The sequence below is a fragment of the Macaca fascicularis genome, chromosome 2 (genome assembly GCF_037993035.2).
Source record: "Macaca fascicularis isolate 582-1 chromosome 2, T2T-MFA8v1.1".
Classification (NCBI taxonomy): Eukaryota; Metazoa; Chordata; class Mammalia; order Primates; family Cercopithecidae; genus Macaca; species Macaca fascicularis.
Window position 1 is genome coordinate 159893801 of NC_088376.1, and position 13752 is coordinate 159907552.

At 51.9% G+C, this 13752-nt stretch overlaps 1 protein-coding gene across 3 annotated transcripts in view; it reads left to right on the top strand.

The window, feature by feature from the left end:
* The window catches only part of ADCY5 (adenylate cyclase 5), a 164380-nt gene that overhangs the window by 89317 nt on the left and 61311 nt on the right, over positions 1 to 13752 (top strand). For all 3 annotated transcript variants that reach the window (XM_045385522.2, XM_074033290.1, XM_074033291.1), the window contains exons 2-3: positions 5719 to 5868; positions 10411 to 10532. In XM_045385522.2, coding sequence (XP_045241457.1) covers positions 5719 to 5868; positions 10411 to 10532 — 272 coding nt within the window. The remainder of the gene's footprint in view (positions 1 to 5718; positions 5869 to 10410; positions 10533 to 13752) is intronic.

Below are 13752 nucleotides of genomic sequence, written 5' to 3' on the forward strand. Positions count from 1 at the left end.
TTAAAAAAAAAAAAATTAAGCACCTAATCGAGCATGGTGCAGTGTACAAGGAACCATGCCGATATGCCTTCTAAGAGTATATAATTTAAGATTATTCTTCCTTGAATTATTTTATTTTATATCTTGATGGGGTTCCGCCGAGGTTCCCTGAGCTTCCCGCCACCACTGTGTAAGACAAATGAAATTCAGTGTAGGAGGAAGGAACTCTTGCTAGGATGTCAGCTTCTTTTATTTGGGATTCATTTCGTTGTTAGTTTTATGTGTTTGTAAACCAACAAAGGACTAAATCAGGAAGGAATTGTGCCTGTCTTTAGGGCCGGGGCCAGGGGACACCTTGCAGGAGAGGGCCTCTCCTCCTTTTCTGCTAGCCAGAGCAGGGGGAGCTGGTCCTCTGCCCCCAGGGTCCCTGAGGTGGTCCAGCATCTTGTGGTCCTCAGGTGGATTTGGAAAATCAGATCTCACCTCTTTGGCTTGCACTTCATCAGGGTGATTACAGACTCTGATGCACAGGGAAAATGCTGTAGTCTGTTTACTCTGTCCTCACAAGTGGAGGAAGATCTGGAAAAGGGAGTAGGGAAGAGTGGACAAGAGCTTGGGGAGAGGGTTGTCATGACTGGGGGAGGGCAGGTGTGGTTTGAAAAGGACCCCTGGTGGGGTTACCCAGTAAAATATGGGTCACTCAATTAAATTTGAATTTCAGATAAACAATGAATAATTTTTTTTAGTATAAGTAGGTCCCAAATATTGCCTGGAACCTTCTTACACTAAAAGATGTATGTGTTGTTTGTCTGTAATTCAAATTTAGCTGAACATCCTGCTCCCTCCCCCATCACTAAATCTGGCTCCCCAGGAAGTTCTGATTCCTACCACAGCCACCACCATTCACCTGTGAACGATACTGCAAGGAGCAAGCTGACTTATCAGCAACAGGAACCGCATAAAAGAGCAAACTGAGCAGGGGTCTTCCCCAACTCATTTCCTTCTACTCCAAAACCATGCATTTCTCACTCCCCTTTGCCTTGTACCATTCCCAGGATTATCCAGCAGCAAGCCTATTGTAGTAGGCCCACAGAGCGCCCTGAAAACTCAGAGAGGAGAGGCAGAAATGACCGTAGTGCCTGAGGCCGGCGGCTGGGGTTTCTTTGAGTCTTCCTGAGGAGACACTGCACAAACTGAGCACCGTAACTTCCCACTCTTGGCTCAGATCAAACCTGCAGCCTGCGGGCAGCCAGAGATTGGGTTTCAGAAATGCTGGGGTTTTAGAAGTATTAAATATTCCTCGGCATCTCCCCTTGGTTTTGACTCTGAGAAGAGAGTCAAACATTCCCCTTCTAGTGGAGTCCCTCTTGATGTGGTCCTGTGACCCCCTGGACCTTGTTCACTTGGACCCCATCCATCTGCAGGGCTTGTTTTAAACTTTTTGTTGTTATTGTTTTGGAGTCAGGGTCTTGCTTTGTTGCCCAGGCTAGAGTGCAGTGGTATGGTTATAGCTCACTGCGGCCTCTACCTCCTGGGCTCAAGTGACCCTCCTGCCTCAGCCTCCTAAGTAGCTGGGACTACCTGGTAAATTTTTTTATGTTTTATTTTTATTTTTTGTAGAGATGGGGTAGCATTATGCTGTCCAGGCTGGTCTTGAATTCCTGGACTCAAGTGATCTTCCCACCTCGGCCTGTCCACTCTTCCCTACTCCCTTTTCCAGATCTTCCTCCACTTGTGAGGACAGAGTAGACAGACTACAGCATTTTCCCTGTGCCTCAGAGTCTGTAATGACCCCGATGAGGTGCAAGCCAAAGAGGTGAGATCTGATTTTCCAAATCCACCCAAGGACCACTTCCCAAAGTGCTGGTTTTACAGGTATGAGCCACCACATCCGGCCGCTTGTTTTAAAGCAGATGCTGAGGCTACTCCAGGTCTGCAGTCTGCTGTATTGTCGGGTCTCCTTTTCACTCCACTTGGTGTAATGTGGGCATATGTCACATGCTCCCCCATACCACTGACTCCCTACACACACACACACACACACACCCCCCACTTGTGTTCCATGTGGTTAGATGTGTCCCATGAGGCCAGCACAGGGAAAACCAATAAACCCTTAATTAGGCCCTGTTTACCTGCTATTGTGAAGCCTCAGCAGTGACTGATATCTGTTACTATTTACTAATTAGGTCCTTTACACAAGGACAGGGTTTATACTTACTTTTACTGTGCCTGTCTTTATGGGGGTGTAAGAGGTGGCTCATTATTTGGTCACTGCTTGAGTGGAGAAGAGAGCCCGGCAGCATTTGGACATACTTTCTTGTCCCCAAAGTGTGAGATCATTTTCAAACTTCAGACTCCCTTTGTGTGTAAGCAGAATTCCATCAGATTTTACCGATAACCTCCTCACTATTCATAACCAAAGCATCTGCACAGGGACCTTAGCACCCTTTAAGACCTGGTGCCCAGATTCCTGCTTTTTTGGCAGATGGTGTGAGTGTGTGTGAGTGAGGCAGCTATTAATCTCTTTTTCACTTTCAGGTCCAACTTGCTGAAATCCGACCTTTCCAATAGCCTTGCTCAAGACCCCACCCTCAAACCACAGCACCCTCTTTCTACCTGCCTGGTTTTGTGTTTAGTAGAAGAGAGATGAACACCAAGGCACACTAAGCTTAGCAAAGCCATTTGGATGGATATTGGGTTACCGTGCATCTTTTTACCTGGATTTGCACTGTCGGTTGCTATTGGCCTTCTGGCTATAGGAGGAGTCAGATTACAGCAGGAGAGACCCAGAGGATTAGTACAGAGATGCTGCAGCAGACACTTGATAATTACTTTGGGGGTCATGTCTCAAAATAGACTCTGGCCTCTCTTTCTGGCCTCAGAAAGAGGGAAGGCCATTCTTTCTCTGTCCAGCCATCTGCTTATGTTTTCTCTATTAGTTTTGATCCAAGGTTGGTTGAACCTACAGATGTAAAACCTGTGGATATAGAGAGCCAACTATACCTTTAAAAATTTTACTTCCAATTGGTATTTACTCATATATAAAAGTAGGCTGCTTTTTGTATATTAATTTTATATCCTATGACTTTTCCAAACTTGCATATTAATTCTGGTAGTTTTTTAAATTTTTTGATGTTCTTCTATGTAGACCATCATGTCATCTGCAAATAGAGACCGTTTTATTTCTTCCTTTCTAATCTGTGTGTCTTTTGTTTCTTTCTCTTGTCTGATTGCATAGGCTAGGACCTCCGGTGTGATGTTGAATAGGAGTGACAAATAGGCTTTGTTGCTGGTCTTAGGGGAAAGCAGTCTTTCACCATTAAGTATCGTATAATTTAGCTGTAGGTTTCTGTATATGCTATTGATCAGATTAAGGGACTTCTATTCCTAAGTTGGTAAGTTTAAAAATTATTAATGTATATTGCATTTTGCCAAATGGTGTTTTAGAAACTATTGAAATGATCATATGGTTTTTAAATTTTAGTCTGTTAATATGGAAAATTACATTGATTGCTTTTTGAAGTTGAACCAGCCTTCATTCCTGGGATTAAGCCCATTTGGTCATGTTGTATCATATTTTCATGATGCACTAGCCTGTCTGAGGCTAGCTCCTTATCTTCTCCTTCCCAGTTTCTCCTGTCTCACTTCTGTTTTTATCACCTGGCACCTTCCTCTCTTTTCACACAGATCTCCCCTAACTAGATCATCCTTCAGAATTCCCTGTGGCCTACCCCTCCACCTTCACTTCCTCGTCTCTTCCTCCTTATCCTCTCCCAGTGGTTCCCAGTGACTTCCCAGAGGCCTGTTTTTGGGATCTCACTTCATAATCACAGCATTGGTTACTGCTTCAGGCCATGGTCTATTTCCTCCTGGACTTTCTTCTCCCTGGTCTTAGGGGCTCTTCCTTCTGTGTCAGCTCTGCCCTGACTGGCTCCCAGCCACACACAGGTCTTTGTTCCCTCATGCTTTGGGCTTCTGTGGCAGTGTCTGGACCCGTCTCCCATTCCTGCACTCTTGCCTCTGATGAATCTTCCAGAAGCCACGGGCTCATCCAGCCACTCTTTGGTTCAACAGTCCTTTTGGGGGACACAAAACATTCCATCTATAACACTCTTCAAGTGGATTGTCAGTTTCTGAAGAGCAAGGGTCTTCTTTCCTTGTGATAAATAGGTTGGCTTTTCCTATGCCGTGTGTTTACATAAAATGACAGCGATGGGATTCTAGGGTAGATGGGGTTGGGGTGGAAGAATATGGGAGTTATAAGTCAGCAACAATAGTCGGCTGAGGCAGTGGAGCTGGAAATCTGAACTTGCCCCTTCCTGGAAGGCACATCCAGGAGACACATGGGGAGCTCAGGGCATTCTTCAGCCGGTAGGGAGTAAGAGTCTGAAATGGGAAAGAGAAAGTCTTCATGGACTGGGGCATACACACCATGCAATGTCTCCAGGGAAAGGTGGTACCACATTCAGCAAGGAGCAAGGGCAGGACCACCTCAAAGCTGTGGTGGGCAAAGCCTTCAGGTAGAAAGCAGACCTGAGTCGAGAGCCAAGAGGCCCCTTGAGAAGAGCGTAGGAGTCATCTGCCGGGGCCACTGCCAGGTAGCCAACATCCCACAGCAAGGCCCTTTGGGATGCAAATGGCCAAGTGCCTTCCATACCCCAGGACTTGGGACCAACACAGGCCTCCTGAGGGCTGAGGGAGCCACAACAGAAGGTGCAGCGACTGACCCGGGCTCCCCTTCTGGAGCTGGGACTAAGAAGGAAGTTTTTGGAGGGAGTAACTGAGGTGCAGCTCAAAGGCCCCACAGCCTGGGAGCCGGAGCATCATTGTGTGGCTCTGTCCCATGTGGCCCCAAGTCAAGGACAACAGGACCCATGTACTCAGATACCCAGGAGCTCTATCTGCCAAGAGAAATTTTGCCTACGCATCACTCACTGGGATCTGAATGTACCATATAACCTTGCTTTCCGCGTCGTGTTGTATTGTGTTTCGTTTTCCCTTAGCTTTTCAGTAAGTATTTCCTTCAATGGAATTCCAGCTTCAACTCTGCTGACCTGGAGGGTCAGTGGTATTTTTCCACACACACATCTCAGTTGTTGGGAAGCAGGGGAGTGGCAGGCACTGGCCAGCTGGTGTGGTGGTTGTCAGAGGGCTGGTAACAGAAAGACCAGAAGCCTAGGGAGGAAGGAGTGGAGACCCACTGTGGCCACGGACCCTGACTGGCCAGCCTTGTCCTTTCGTTCCCTAGAGCATTTAGCACAGTGCTGGGGACCTGAGGGGATTTGAGAGGCCTTGATTCGTTGGAGCTGATCCCTGGGGGAGGGTGGCCCCTTGCCTGTGCTGGACTCTATCACACTTTCAAAAGTGTAATCCCAGCACCCTTGTGGCACCTTCCTTGCGGTGGCCCTCCTGCCTCCAGCACATACACAGCTCTGTCACAGTACATGTAACCTTTTCATTTCTGGTACGATAGGCATGTTTAGTATGATTACTAGGTGATTCAGTGTCCTTAAAAGACATACCCCATGACAGGCCAGCCAAACTTCTGGCTGTGAGGACATCAGAGAGCCCGATCGATTATGCCCGGCTGCTCCCAGTGGTTGGCTGCGTGTGGGGTGCCCTCAGCATTTGTTTGCCAGTGCCAGGTGTGAGTTTGCTGAGACAGGGGCTGAGGGCTCCACACTTTGGGGCCAGGAGGGTCAGGATCTGAGCTCGGTGTGCTCCTCTCTCCCTCTGCAGCTTGTCTCCAATGTTCTCATTTTCTCCTGCACCAACATCGTGGGTGTCTGCACCCACTACCCAGCTGAGGTCTCCCAGAGACAGGCTTTCCAGGAGACCCGAGAGTGCATCCAGGCGCGGCTCCACTCACAGCGGGAGAACCAGCAACAGGTGAGTGAGCCCCCTGCCCTTGCGCAGTGGGAAGGAGTGGAGACCCGAGATGCGCCTCCCCTGAGCGCCTGGCCTGGGGCAGGTGGTGCTCGTTACAGCTGCCAGCCCCACTCCCTGGGAGGGGCCCAACCCGTGGGGAATGTTTCCCCTGGAGAGAGTCCAGCATTCCAGGCCCTGTGGGAAGGGAGCTCTACCCTGCCCGTGCCTAAGGCCAGGTGCCCATAGCCATGTGGTGTCCCTGTGGTTTGCAAACAAGCCACAAGCAAGAGGGTCCCTCCCTCCCTCCCCACACGGCTCCCACTCCCTCCCTCCCCACACGGCTCCCCCTCCCTCCCTCCCCACACGGCTCCCCCTCCCTCCCCACACTGCACCCCCCTTGAGCTGGAGTAAGGAGAGAAGCCAGCGTTCCTAACTGGGATTAAGTGCTCCACAGGGGAGGGATGAGGGAAAAGAAGAGACAGGAGCTTCATCCCCTGAGACACCCCACACCTGGCTATTCCTCTCTCTCAGTTCTGGGGTTTGGTGGTTCAGAGAAGGAAGAAAGTTCCATCTCTCCCTAGACCTGCCTGGGCCAGGGAAGACAGGCCATTCCCAGGGTTACAGATTCCTGGTGCAAAGAGGGACCTGCCCTGTGTGCACCACTCTTGGGTGGGGTGGGAGCAGAGCTAAGGGCCACATCAGGGGTCCAGCCCTTCCCTCTTTGGGGTTGGAGTCCTGTTTGGATTCCAGGTGTGGATCCCCACTGTCTCCTCTCCTGTGTGTGAATCAGGTAGGGGTCTGGTGACTCTGAGTGATGGCTCCCACACAGGAGGCCTGGGGGCTATGTGGCTTAGGGGAGAGAGTGGGCGGGTCTGCAGAGCAATGGGGCTCCCACTGGCTCCTATGAGATAAGGTTGCTCCAAACCGGAGGCCTTCCCTCCCCTCTTAGATTATCATCTCCCCAGACCCTGAGCAAGCATCAGTGGAGCCCACCTGAGTGCCGCATGCGGCGTCAGCCCCCATGGCTGACACGAACATGGAAGGTCTGCCTTTGAGTGTGGGGGACATGGAGAAAGGGCCAAGATGGCAGTGGTCACTCATGGCTCCAGGCCAGCATGGAGCACATGTTGTGGCCACCCTGAGTGCAGAATGTTTTACTACTGCGGGGGACGTCCTTGATGCCATCTGGTTGCATCCTAAGTGAGTCACAGTGACAGGCTGGTGACATCCAGACAGCCAAACGAGGGGGCAAAGCTCTGTAGTACCTCTCCAGGCGCCCGAGTCCCCACGTGTCCCCACTTCCTTTCCAGTGCTGCCTCGGTGGTCGGCATGTCTTGTCAGGTCCCCACTTACGCTGACCAGTCCTCGGCCTGGCTCTCCCCATTCACTCTTTGGCCCTGTCGGAGCTTCTGGTCCAGCATCTTGAAGGAAGCCCTTGCTGGCAGTGTCCCTGGGGTCCTCCCACTGCCCTTTATTATTAACACATGTACGTCACCTCTGGCACACTGCACCGTGCTCACCCCAAGGCCTCAGCATTTCTGAAAAGCCCCTTATCTCATCCCCATTCCAGGCCTCAGCGTCTCTCACCTGAGATCAGGATACCTCCTCCTTATTCCATTTTTGGGGCTTCCTCTCTCACTTCTCCAGGGGAATTACCATTTTACAGCTTGCCACAGTTTCCTTGCTCTGGCCTGGGCCAGTCTAGACATTCCACCAAATCCACAGGGCTTTAGGGGAGAAAATATTTTTGCCATTCCATATTCGGAGCCAATGTGCTGAGGAGGGGACGCTTTCTGCGGACAGGTGCTTCTCAGCGAGCCACAGCCAGCAAAGCATGCAGAGAGAGCTGCCGGGGCTCCCTGAGGAAGCTTCTAGGGGCCCTGTGATGACTGGACTCAGAATTATTCCCCAGCGGCCTCCTGACTACCTCTCCTGGCCCTCAGCCCTGGAGGTGGTTGTAAATGTAGGAGGCCTATCATGAAGCCAAACGGTTTGTAGTGCTGTCTCTCCCAGTCATCCCACGCTGTCTTTTAATTCCTATTTCTGTCACCAGTAACTATTTACTAAGAGTTGGCCTTTGGTGCTTGTGTTTCCCGCTGCCTGGGGGGCCAGACCGACCCACAGGGAACACCGCCCTTCACGAATGTGTCAGCTTCTCGAGCAGAAGGCTGTGGGCCGTGGCACTGGGCAAGACACAGCTCCGGTCCCCAAGGTGGCCTCTCCTCACACACAGTTAACAGGCTACTGATGTGGGGTTTCAGCAGGTGGGGAGGGGATGCCGGCAGCCAGAGTCGGACCTCCTCCTGGGAAAAGGGAGACCCTGAAGGAGGGTGGGGAGCAGCGGAGAAGGAGGGTGATGCCAGCTGAGGAGCTTGTGTGCAGCAGCAAGAAAGACCCCAGGAAGCGTAGGGGACTCTGGGTTCTGCTCTGTCTGGAGCAGAGTGTGGATTTCATTTCAGTGCTGCTGGGACAGCAGGTGGAAGAGCAGGGAGGAGTCAGATCATGGAAACCTCCAGGCCAGGCTGCGGGCATGGGCTGATCTCAGCAGGGTCAGGAGGCTTAGAAGGCGACATGGTCTGGTGTGTTTTAGGAAAAGCAGTTGCTTGCTTGCAGAGGGGAGGATGGACCAGAGGCAGCAAGCTTGGAGACAAAGAAAGTGATCTAGAGGCTGCCCCGGTCATCCAGTCTGGCCCTGAAGGTGGCCTGGGCGGTGACAGGCTAAGGTTGGGGTGGAGAGGGTGCTTCAGCAAGGAGAGGAGCAGCAGCCAGTCTGGGGGTGGCAGGAGTGGGCCAGGCAAGCATGAGGCATAGCAAGGGGGTAAGGGGACATGGGCATTGATTTACAGTGGAAAATAAGGAAGAGTGAGTTTAGTGGGTCTGGAGAAACCTGTATGTGATGTGGCTGGTGAAACTAGAAAACCTGTGACGGTGTTGAGCACAGGTAGTGTTTCAGAGAGATCGGGGCTGTGCAGGCATCAGGGAGGGCAGAGGGAGGCTGTCTGTCCAGGGTGTCGCAACCAGAATCCAAGAGCCAGGTGAGAACTGCATATGGGCAGTGGAGGAAGGCACAACGGAAAGGACAAGTGCGAGAGCTGTTTCCAGATGAGCAGGACTTCATCAGTGCTGGACAGGGCGTACGGCTCAGGGGAAAGGAATGAGTGTCAGAGGGAAAGATCTGAGAAGCAAAAGCCATTTATGTGGGCAGGGCCTCGACACTGGTGCAGCAGAATGGGGCTGTCCCGGGTAAAGGCAGGGAAATGGAAAGAAAAGTGATTGGGGAATGACAGTGTGGGAAAGCGAGTGTGGTTTGGGTGTGATGTCAGGGTGGTGGTGGCAAGACATCCACGTGGGCAGCTGGAGGCTGGCGAGCCATGGACAGGAGGTAGGGATGTGGGAAGTGGCTGATAGAGCCACCTCTACAGTGGGAGCCTTGGCCATGGATTTACTCCCAGAATGCAGGCATGGATGGGGCGAGGACAGAAGTGGGACATGGCATGTTTGGGACCAGGTGGAGGGAGAGGAAGCAGAGATGACATAGAAGCAGAAGAGTCTCAGGGCCACGTAGGAGGGTGGCTCTAGCATCTGGTGTGGTGTGAAGGGCAGGAGAATGAGGAGGGCTGGAGGCAGCCAAAATGAAAGGCTGGTGATGAGCAAATGATGTAGTCTGGTCTGGCAGGGAGGCAGGTGGGCATCTTGGAGCAGGGCAGGCCCAGGAGAGGAGCTCAGAAAGAGGGCATAGTCCAGACTCCATAACAGGCTGACGTGAGCCTCTGTGATGTGGCCTGCCCCTCCACTTGCTTCTCTCCCACCTCCCCTGTAGCTGGTTGTGATGTGGTTTCTCTAAGTCAGCTTGCTTTCGCTCTCTCCTGGGCCACTGTCCCCCAAGTGGAACTGGAGCACCTCCTTCCTACCCCATCCTTCCAGTCTACAGGAAGCCCTCTCTGACTACCCCAGCGGAGATCAGGTGTCCCTGATCAGTGCCCCCATAGTAGCCCCCGAGACCCCCATTACACCAGATGCTTTCTGAAGGAGGAACCTTGCCTGTCTCACTCTTGGTGTTAACTCTCTTGGTCCCCAGAATAGTGCCTGGCACATGGTAGGTGCTCAATAAATATTTGAAAACTGATGGAGTGGATCTCATGTAATGCTCCCAACAACTCCATCCCCATTTTACAGATGAGCAACCTGAGGCTCAGAGAAGTTCAGTAATTTGCCCAAGGTCATGCAGAGTCTCAAGTGACATCCAGGATTCTAACCCGAGGTGCTCAGTACTCACAGGTTCACCAGGGGCACTTTTGCCAGAGAAACGTGGAGAGTGAGGCGGAAGGATCACGTGGTGTCCTGGGGAGGGAAGATGGGGGACAGGTAGCCTGCACGCACATACACACACATGCACAGACATACACACACACACACACACACACACACAGTGTTAGCCCAGGAGTCCCGGGAGAGCCTGAAAGGTTTTCCAGGGCCCTCAGGCAGGGGCACAGGTGTGGAGGAGAGAGCACTTGCCAGGCAGGTGGAAGGCGCCGTGATGAAAGAATGTGCTTCCCTCCGCAGGAGCGGCTCCTGCTGTCTGTCCTTCCCCGTCATGTTGCCATGGAGATGAAAGCAGACATCAACGCCAAGCAGGAGGATATGATGTTCCATAAGATTTACATCCAGAAACATGACAACGTGAGGTAGGGGTGAGGCTGGGGGAGGAGGAGGGAAGGGAGGGAGAGCTGGACCCCCACGGAGACATCCCACTTCCCTCCTTTCAAGTGGGCACAGCCTGACAGGGTGGTTTGTTGACTTTGGAGAATGTGTTGTCTAGAGCATGCCAGCCCCACCCCTCCAGGTATGTTAAATGTGAATTATCATGGTGTCCCCTGTAACTTTTTTGGGGGGTGGGGAGAGGGGGACAGCGAGGCTGCAGGGAGAGAATAGAAACAGGAGGAGGAGAAAGGAGGAAGCACCACCACCCGCTTTGGGGAGGAGCTCCTAGCCTACCAAGAGAGACGGAAAGCATAGACTGGGACCCGAATGTCACCACCATCATCTCATCTTCACCACCATCTGGCAGCTTCCATGCCTCCTAAGCCAGTGCGTGCCAGGCACTGGGCCAGGCTCTGCCCACCTTATCACCAGTCCTCCTGACAGCACTGCAAGCCAGCTACCTTTATCAGCACACCCAGTTGATAGATAGGTCATGTATGCTATTTACTTCATATATACTCTATTTGAAATTTTCCGTAATAAATTTAAAGAAAAAAAATCACCAAGAAACAACTGGACAAATCCAGAACGTGGGACAGTCTACATTGTGTACTCTTTAAAAAGTCAGTCATGGAAAAAGAAAAAAGGGTGGGGAATGTGTTCTAAATTAAAAGACTCAAGAGCTCAAGGTCCCCCAGCCAGCAGTGGTACAGACAGGCTGCACCCAAGTGGCCGCTCCAGAGCCCACGTTCCTTTCACTGCATGTTTGCCGCCTCCCTAGACAGAAGCTGCTGACAGCAGGGACGTGCAAACAGATGTAGATTAATAGAGTGCAAAATCTGCTTATGAGTTCCATGGGGACACGAAGCGATACAGTGGCCTTCATCCAGCATGGCTTCCTGGAGAGCCCGATAATCCTCCCATATGCCCAGAAAAGGAGCTGCTGTGTTTGCCTTCCGGAGAGTTCCTTCTCCCCAGGCAAGTTTCCCTGGGACTCACGAGTCCTCTAAGTTTGGTGTAAAGAGGACTCTTTGGAGGCTTGGCCTGAGTTTTCAAGGAAGTGATTAAATGAAATAGTGCAAATTACACACACACACACACACACACACAGAGAAGGTGAGGCTGACAACGGCAGGGGTGAGAGAAGCACTGTTTTTTTCAGGCAGAATGAGAACTGCCCAGTTCCCAAGTCTGCCCTGGGATCCAAGACTGTGGATTCTGCCTGCGTGTCTTCCATCTGTCTGTCAAAACTGAGACTCTAAGCCTTTGGGAGAGACATGTATCTGCAAAACACATTGGCCCCAGTTCTGGGGTTCTCCCAACCCCTCACGCTCCTCTGTCAGGTAGGGACAGTGTAGGCAGCAGTCACCTTGGTCTCCCAGGAAGACGGCTGCCCCTGGCTGAATCTCCACATCCCGGAGAGACCTGCGGGTGTTGCAGCTGAGCCGAGCTCAGGGAAGTGGAGTGCGTGGCTGGACTCCTGGCCTTGAGCCCTTCAGGCAGTGCAGATGTGCTGTTTCCCTGCTGCTTCTCCCACCCACCTTGGCCCTCCCATGGTGGAATGATCGCTAGCAGTGAGAGCTCACGCCTATGCAGAGCTTGCCTGAACTAGCCACTGCCCTAGTGCATTCATCTACTCAATCACCACAGCAAAGAAGAGGGCTGTACTGTGATTATCTCCATTTTACAGGAGAAAAAGCTGAGGCACAGAGATGAAGTAACTTTTCCAAGATCCCATCGTTGGTTAAGTGGGAGAAACACCCCCAGAACACTTTCTGATACTAGCTTTTACCCAGCCTGACTACCAGACATATGTTTTTACGTGCCCAGGAGAAAGGAGTGTGTCCAAGGAATCTGTGGGAAGGAGGTTTGGGGAGCCCTTAGGCTCACAGGAGACTCAGAGGAGAGACAGGAGAGAGATTTGGTTTCCTGTCTCTGTGTGTGTGTGTGTGTGTGTGTGTGTGTGTGTGTGTGTGTGTGTATGTGTCTGTGACTGAGGAGCCACCAGGGGCCTTTCCTGTCTGATGGCAGTTCCTGAAATCCAGGGGTCTCCCCCTTAGGACATATGAGGAAACAGACTTCCTATTAGAACAGATCCCATAGGCTCAAGTTTAAAGTGGCAAGGGGTAGCCCACCAAGTGGTCCCAACATGTACAAGCCAAGCCACTGAGCTCCCCCTTCTGGAATTTTCTTTCCTGGTCCTGTCCTCACCACCTCACTGGCCCAGGCATTGTCCCTGGCACAGCGTGGACAAAGGTGCTTTCCTTGATTGCTCTCAGCTCCGCAAGCTTTGTGCAGGTTTCACTCATTCAGTGGAACACAAAGGAAATCCAGAAAATTCACTGCTCAGAAGCAGTCTGGCCCTCCAGCACAGGTTCCCAGCCTGCCTCGGCCAACACAGCCGGCTCACCCGCCACCCCTGCGCCTCGCCCAGTTCCTTGCCCTCTCTCACCATGTCTTCTCCCACTCAGCAGGCATCTTCCTATTCCTCGTTCCATGGTGCTGGCTCTTGGGCCCCAGCCCTCTAGCAAGGGTGTTTGGTCAGAGGGGCTGACTCAGGCCTCTTCTACGGTGACTGCCCTTGGGGTGACACCTCCCTCTGTCTCTCTCCCACGGAGGCAGTGACTTTGGGTTGATAAAAGAACACTGCCCTAATCACAGCCTGCACGTCAGACCCCTGCTACAGTGGGGGTATTTCTGTCTGGGATGTGCCAGGATCAATGATGGCAATCAGGAAAGAGATGAAAGGAGAGAAAAAACAAGATGCTATAATTTTCATGGGGTCAGAGATGATTCTGACTCTGACATCGCCAGGGACAGAGGTGGCTGGTACACATCAGAGGCCAACTGCAAGCAATCATATGCAAATGTCCCTCTGGGGCCTCTTTCCCTGTTCCATCAGTAGCACTGGTTATAGCCCTTGGTAGAAACACAATGCTCACTCTGGTCTCTGTTTTGGGGTTGAACTTTTGGCTTGGGTTGATGGTTAAGTACGAGATGGAGGGGTGACATCATAGTTTAAAAACACCCTTTGAGGCTGGGCTCATGGAGAGCCAGTGGGGCACAGTGGTTAGGCCCAGGCTCTGGGGTTAAGCAGTTCTGCACGTTGCCTCTACTCTGCTGTTTCCCGGCCATGTGACCAGGACAAGTTACAGGCATTGAGCCACTCTGAACCTCAGTTTCCTCATCTGTGTAATAGGAGAG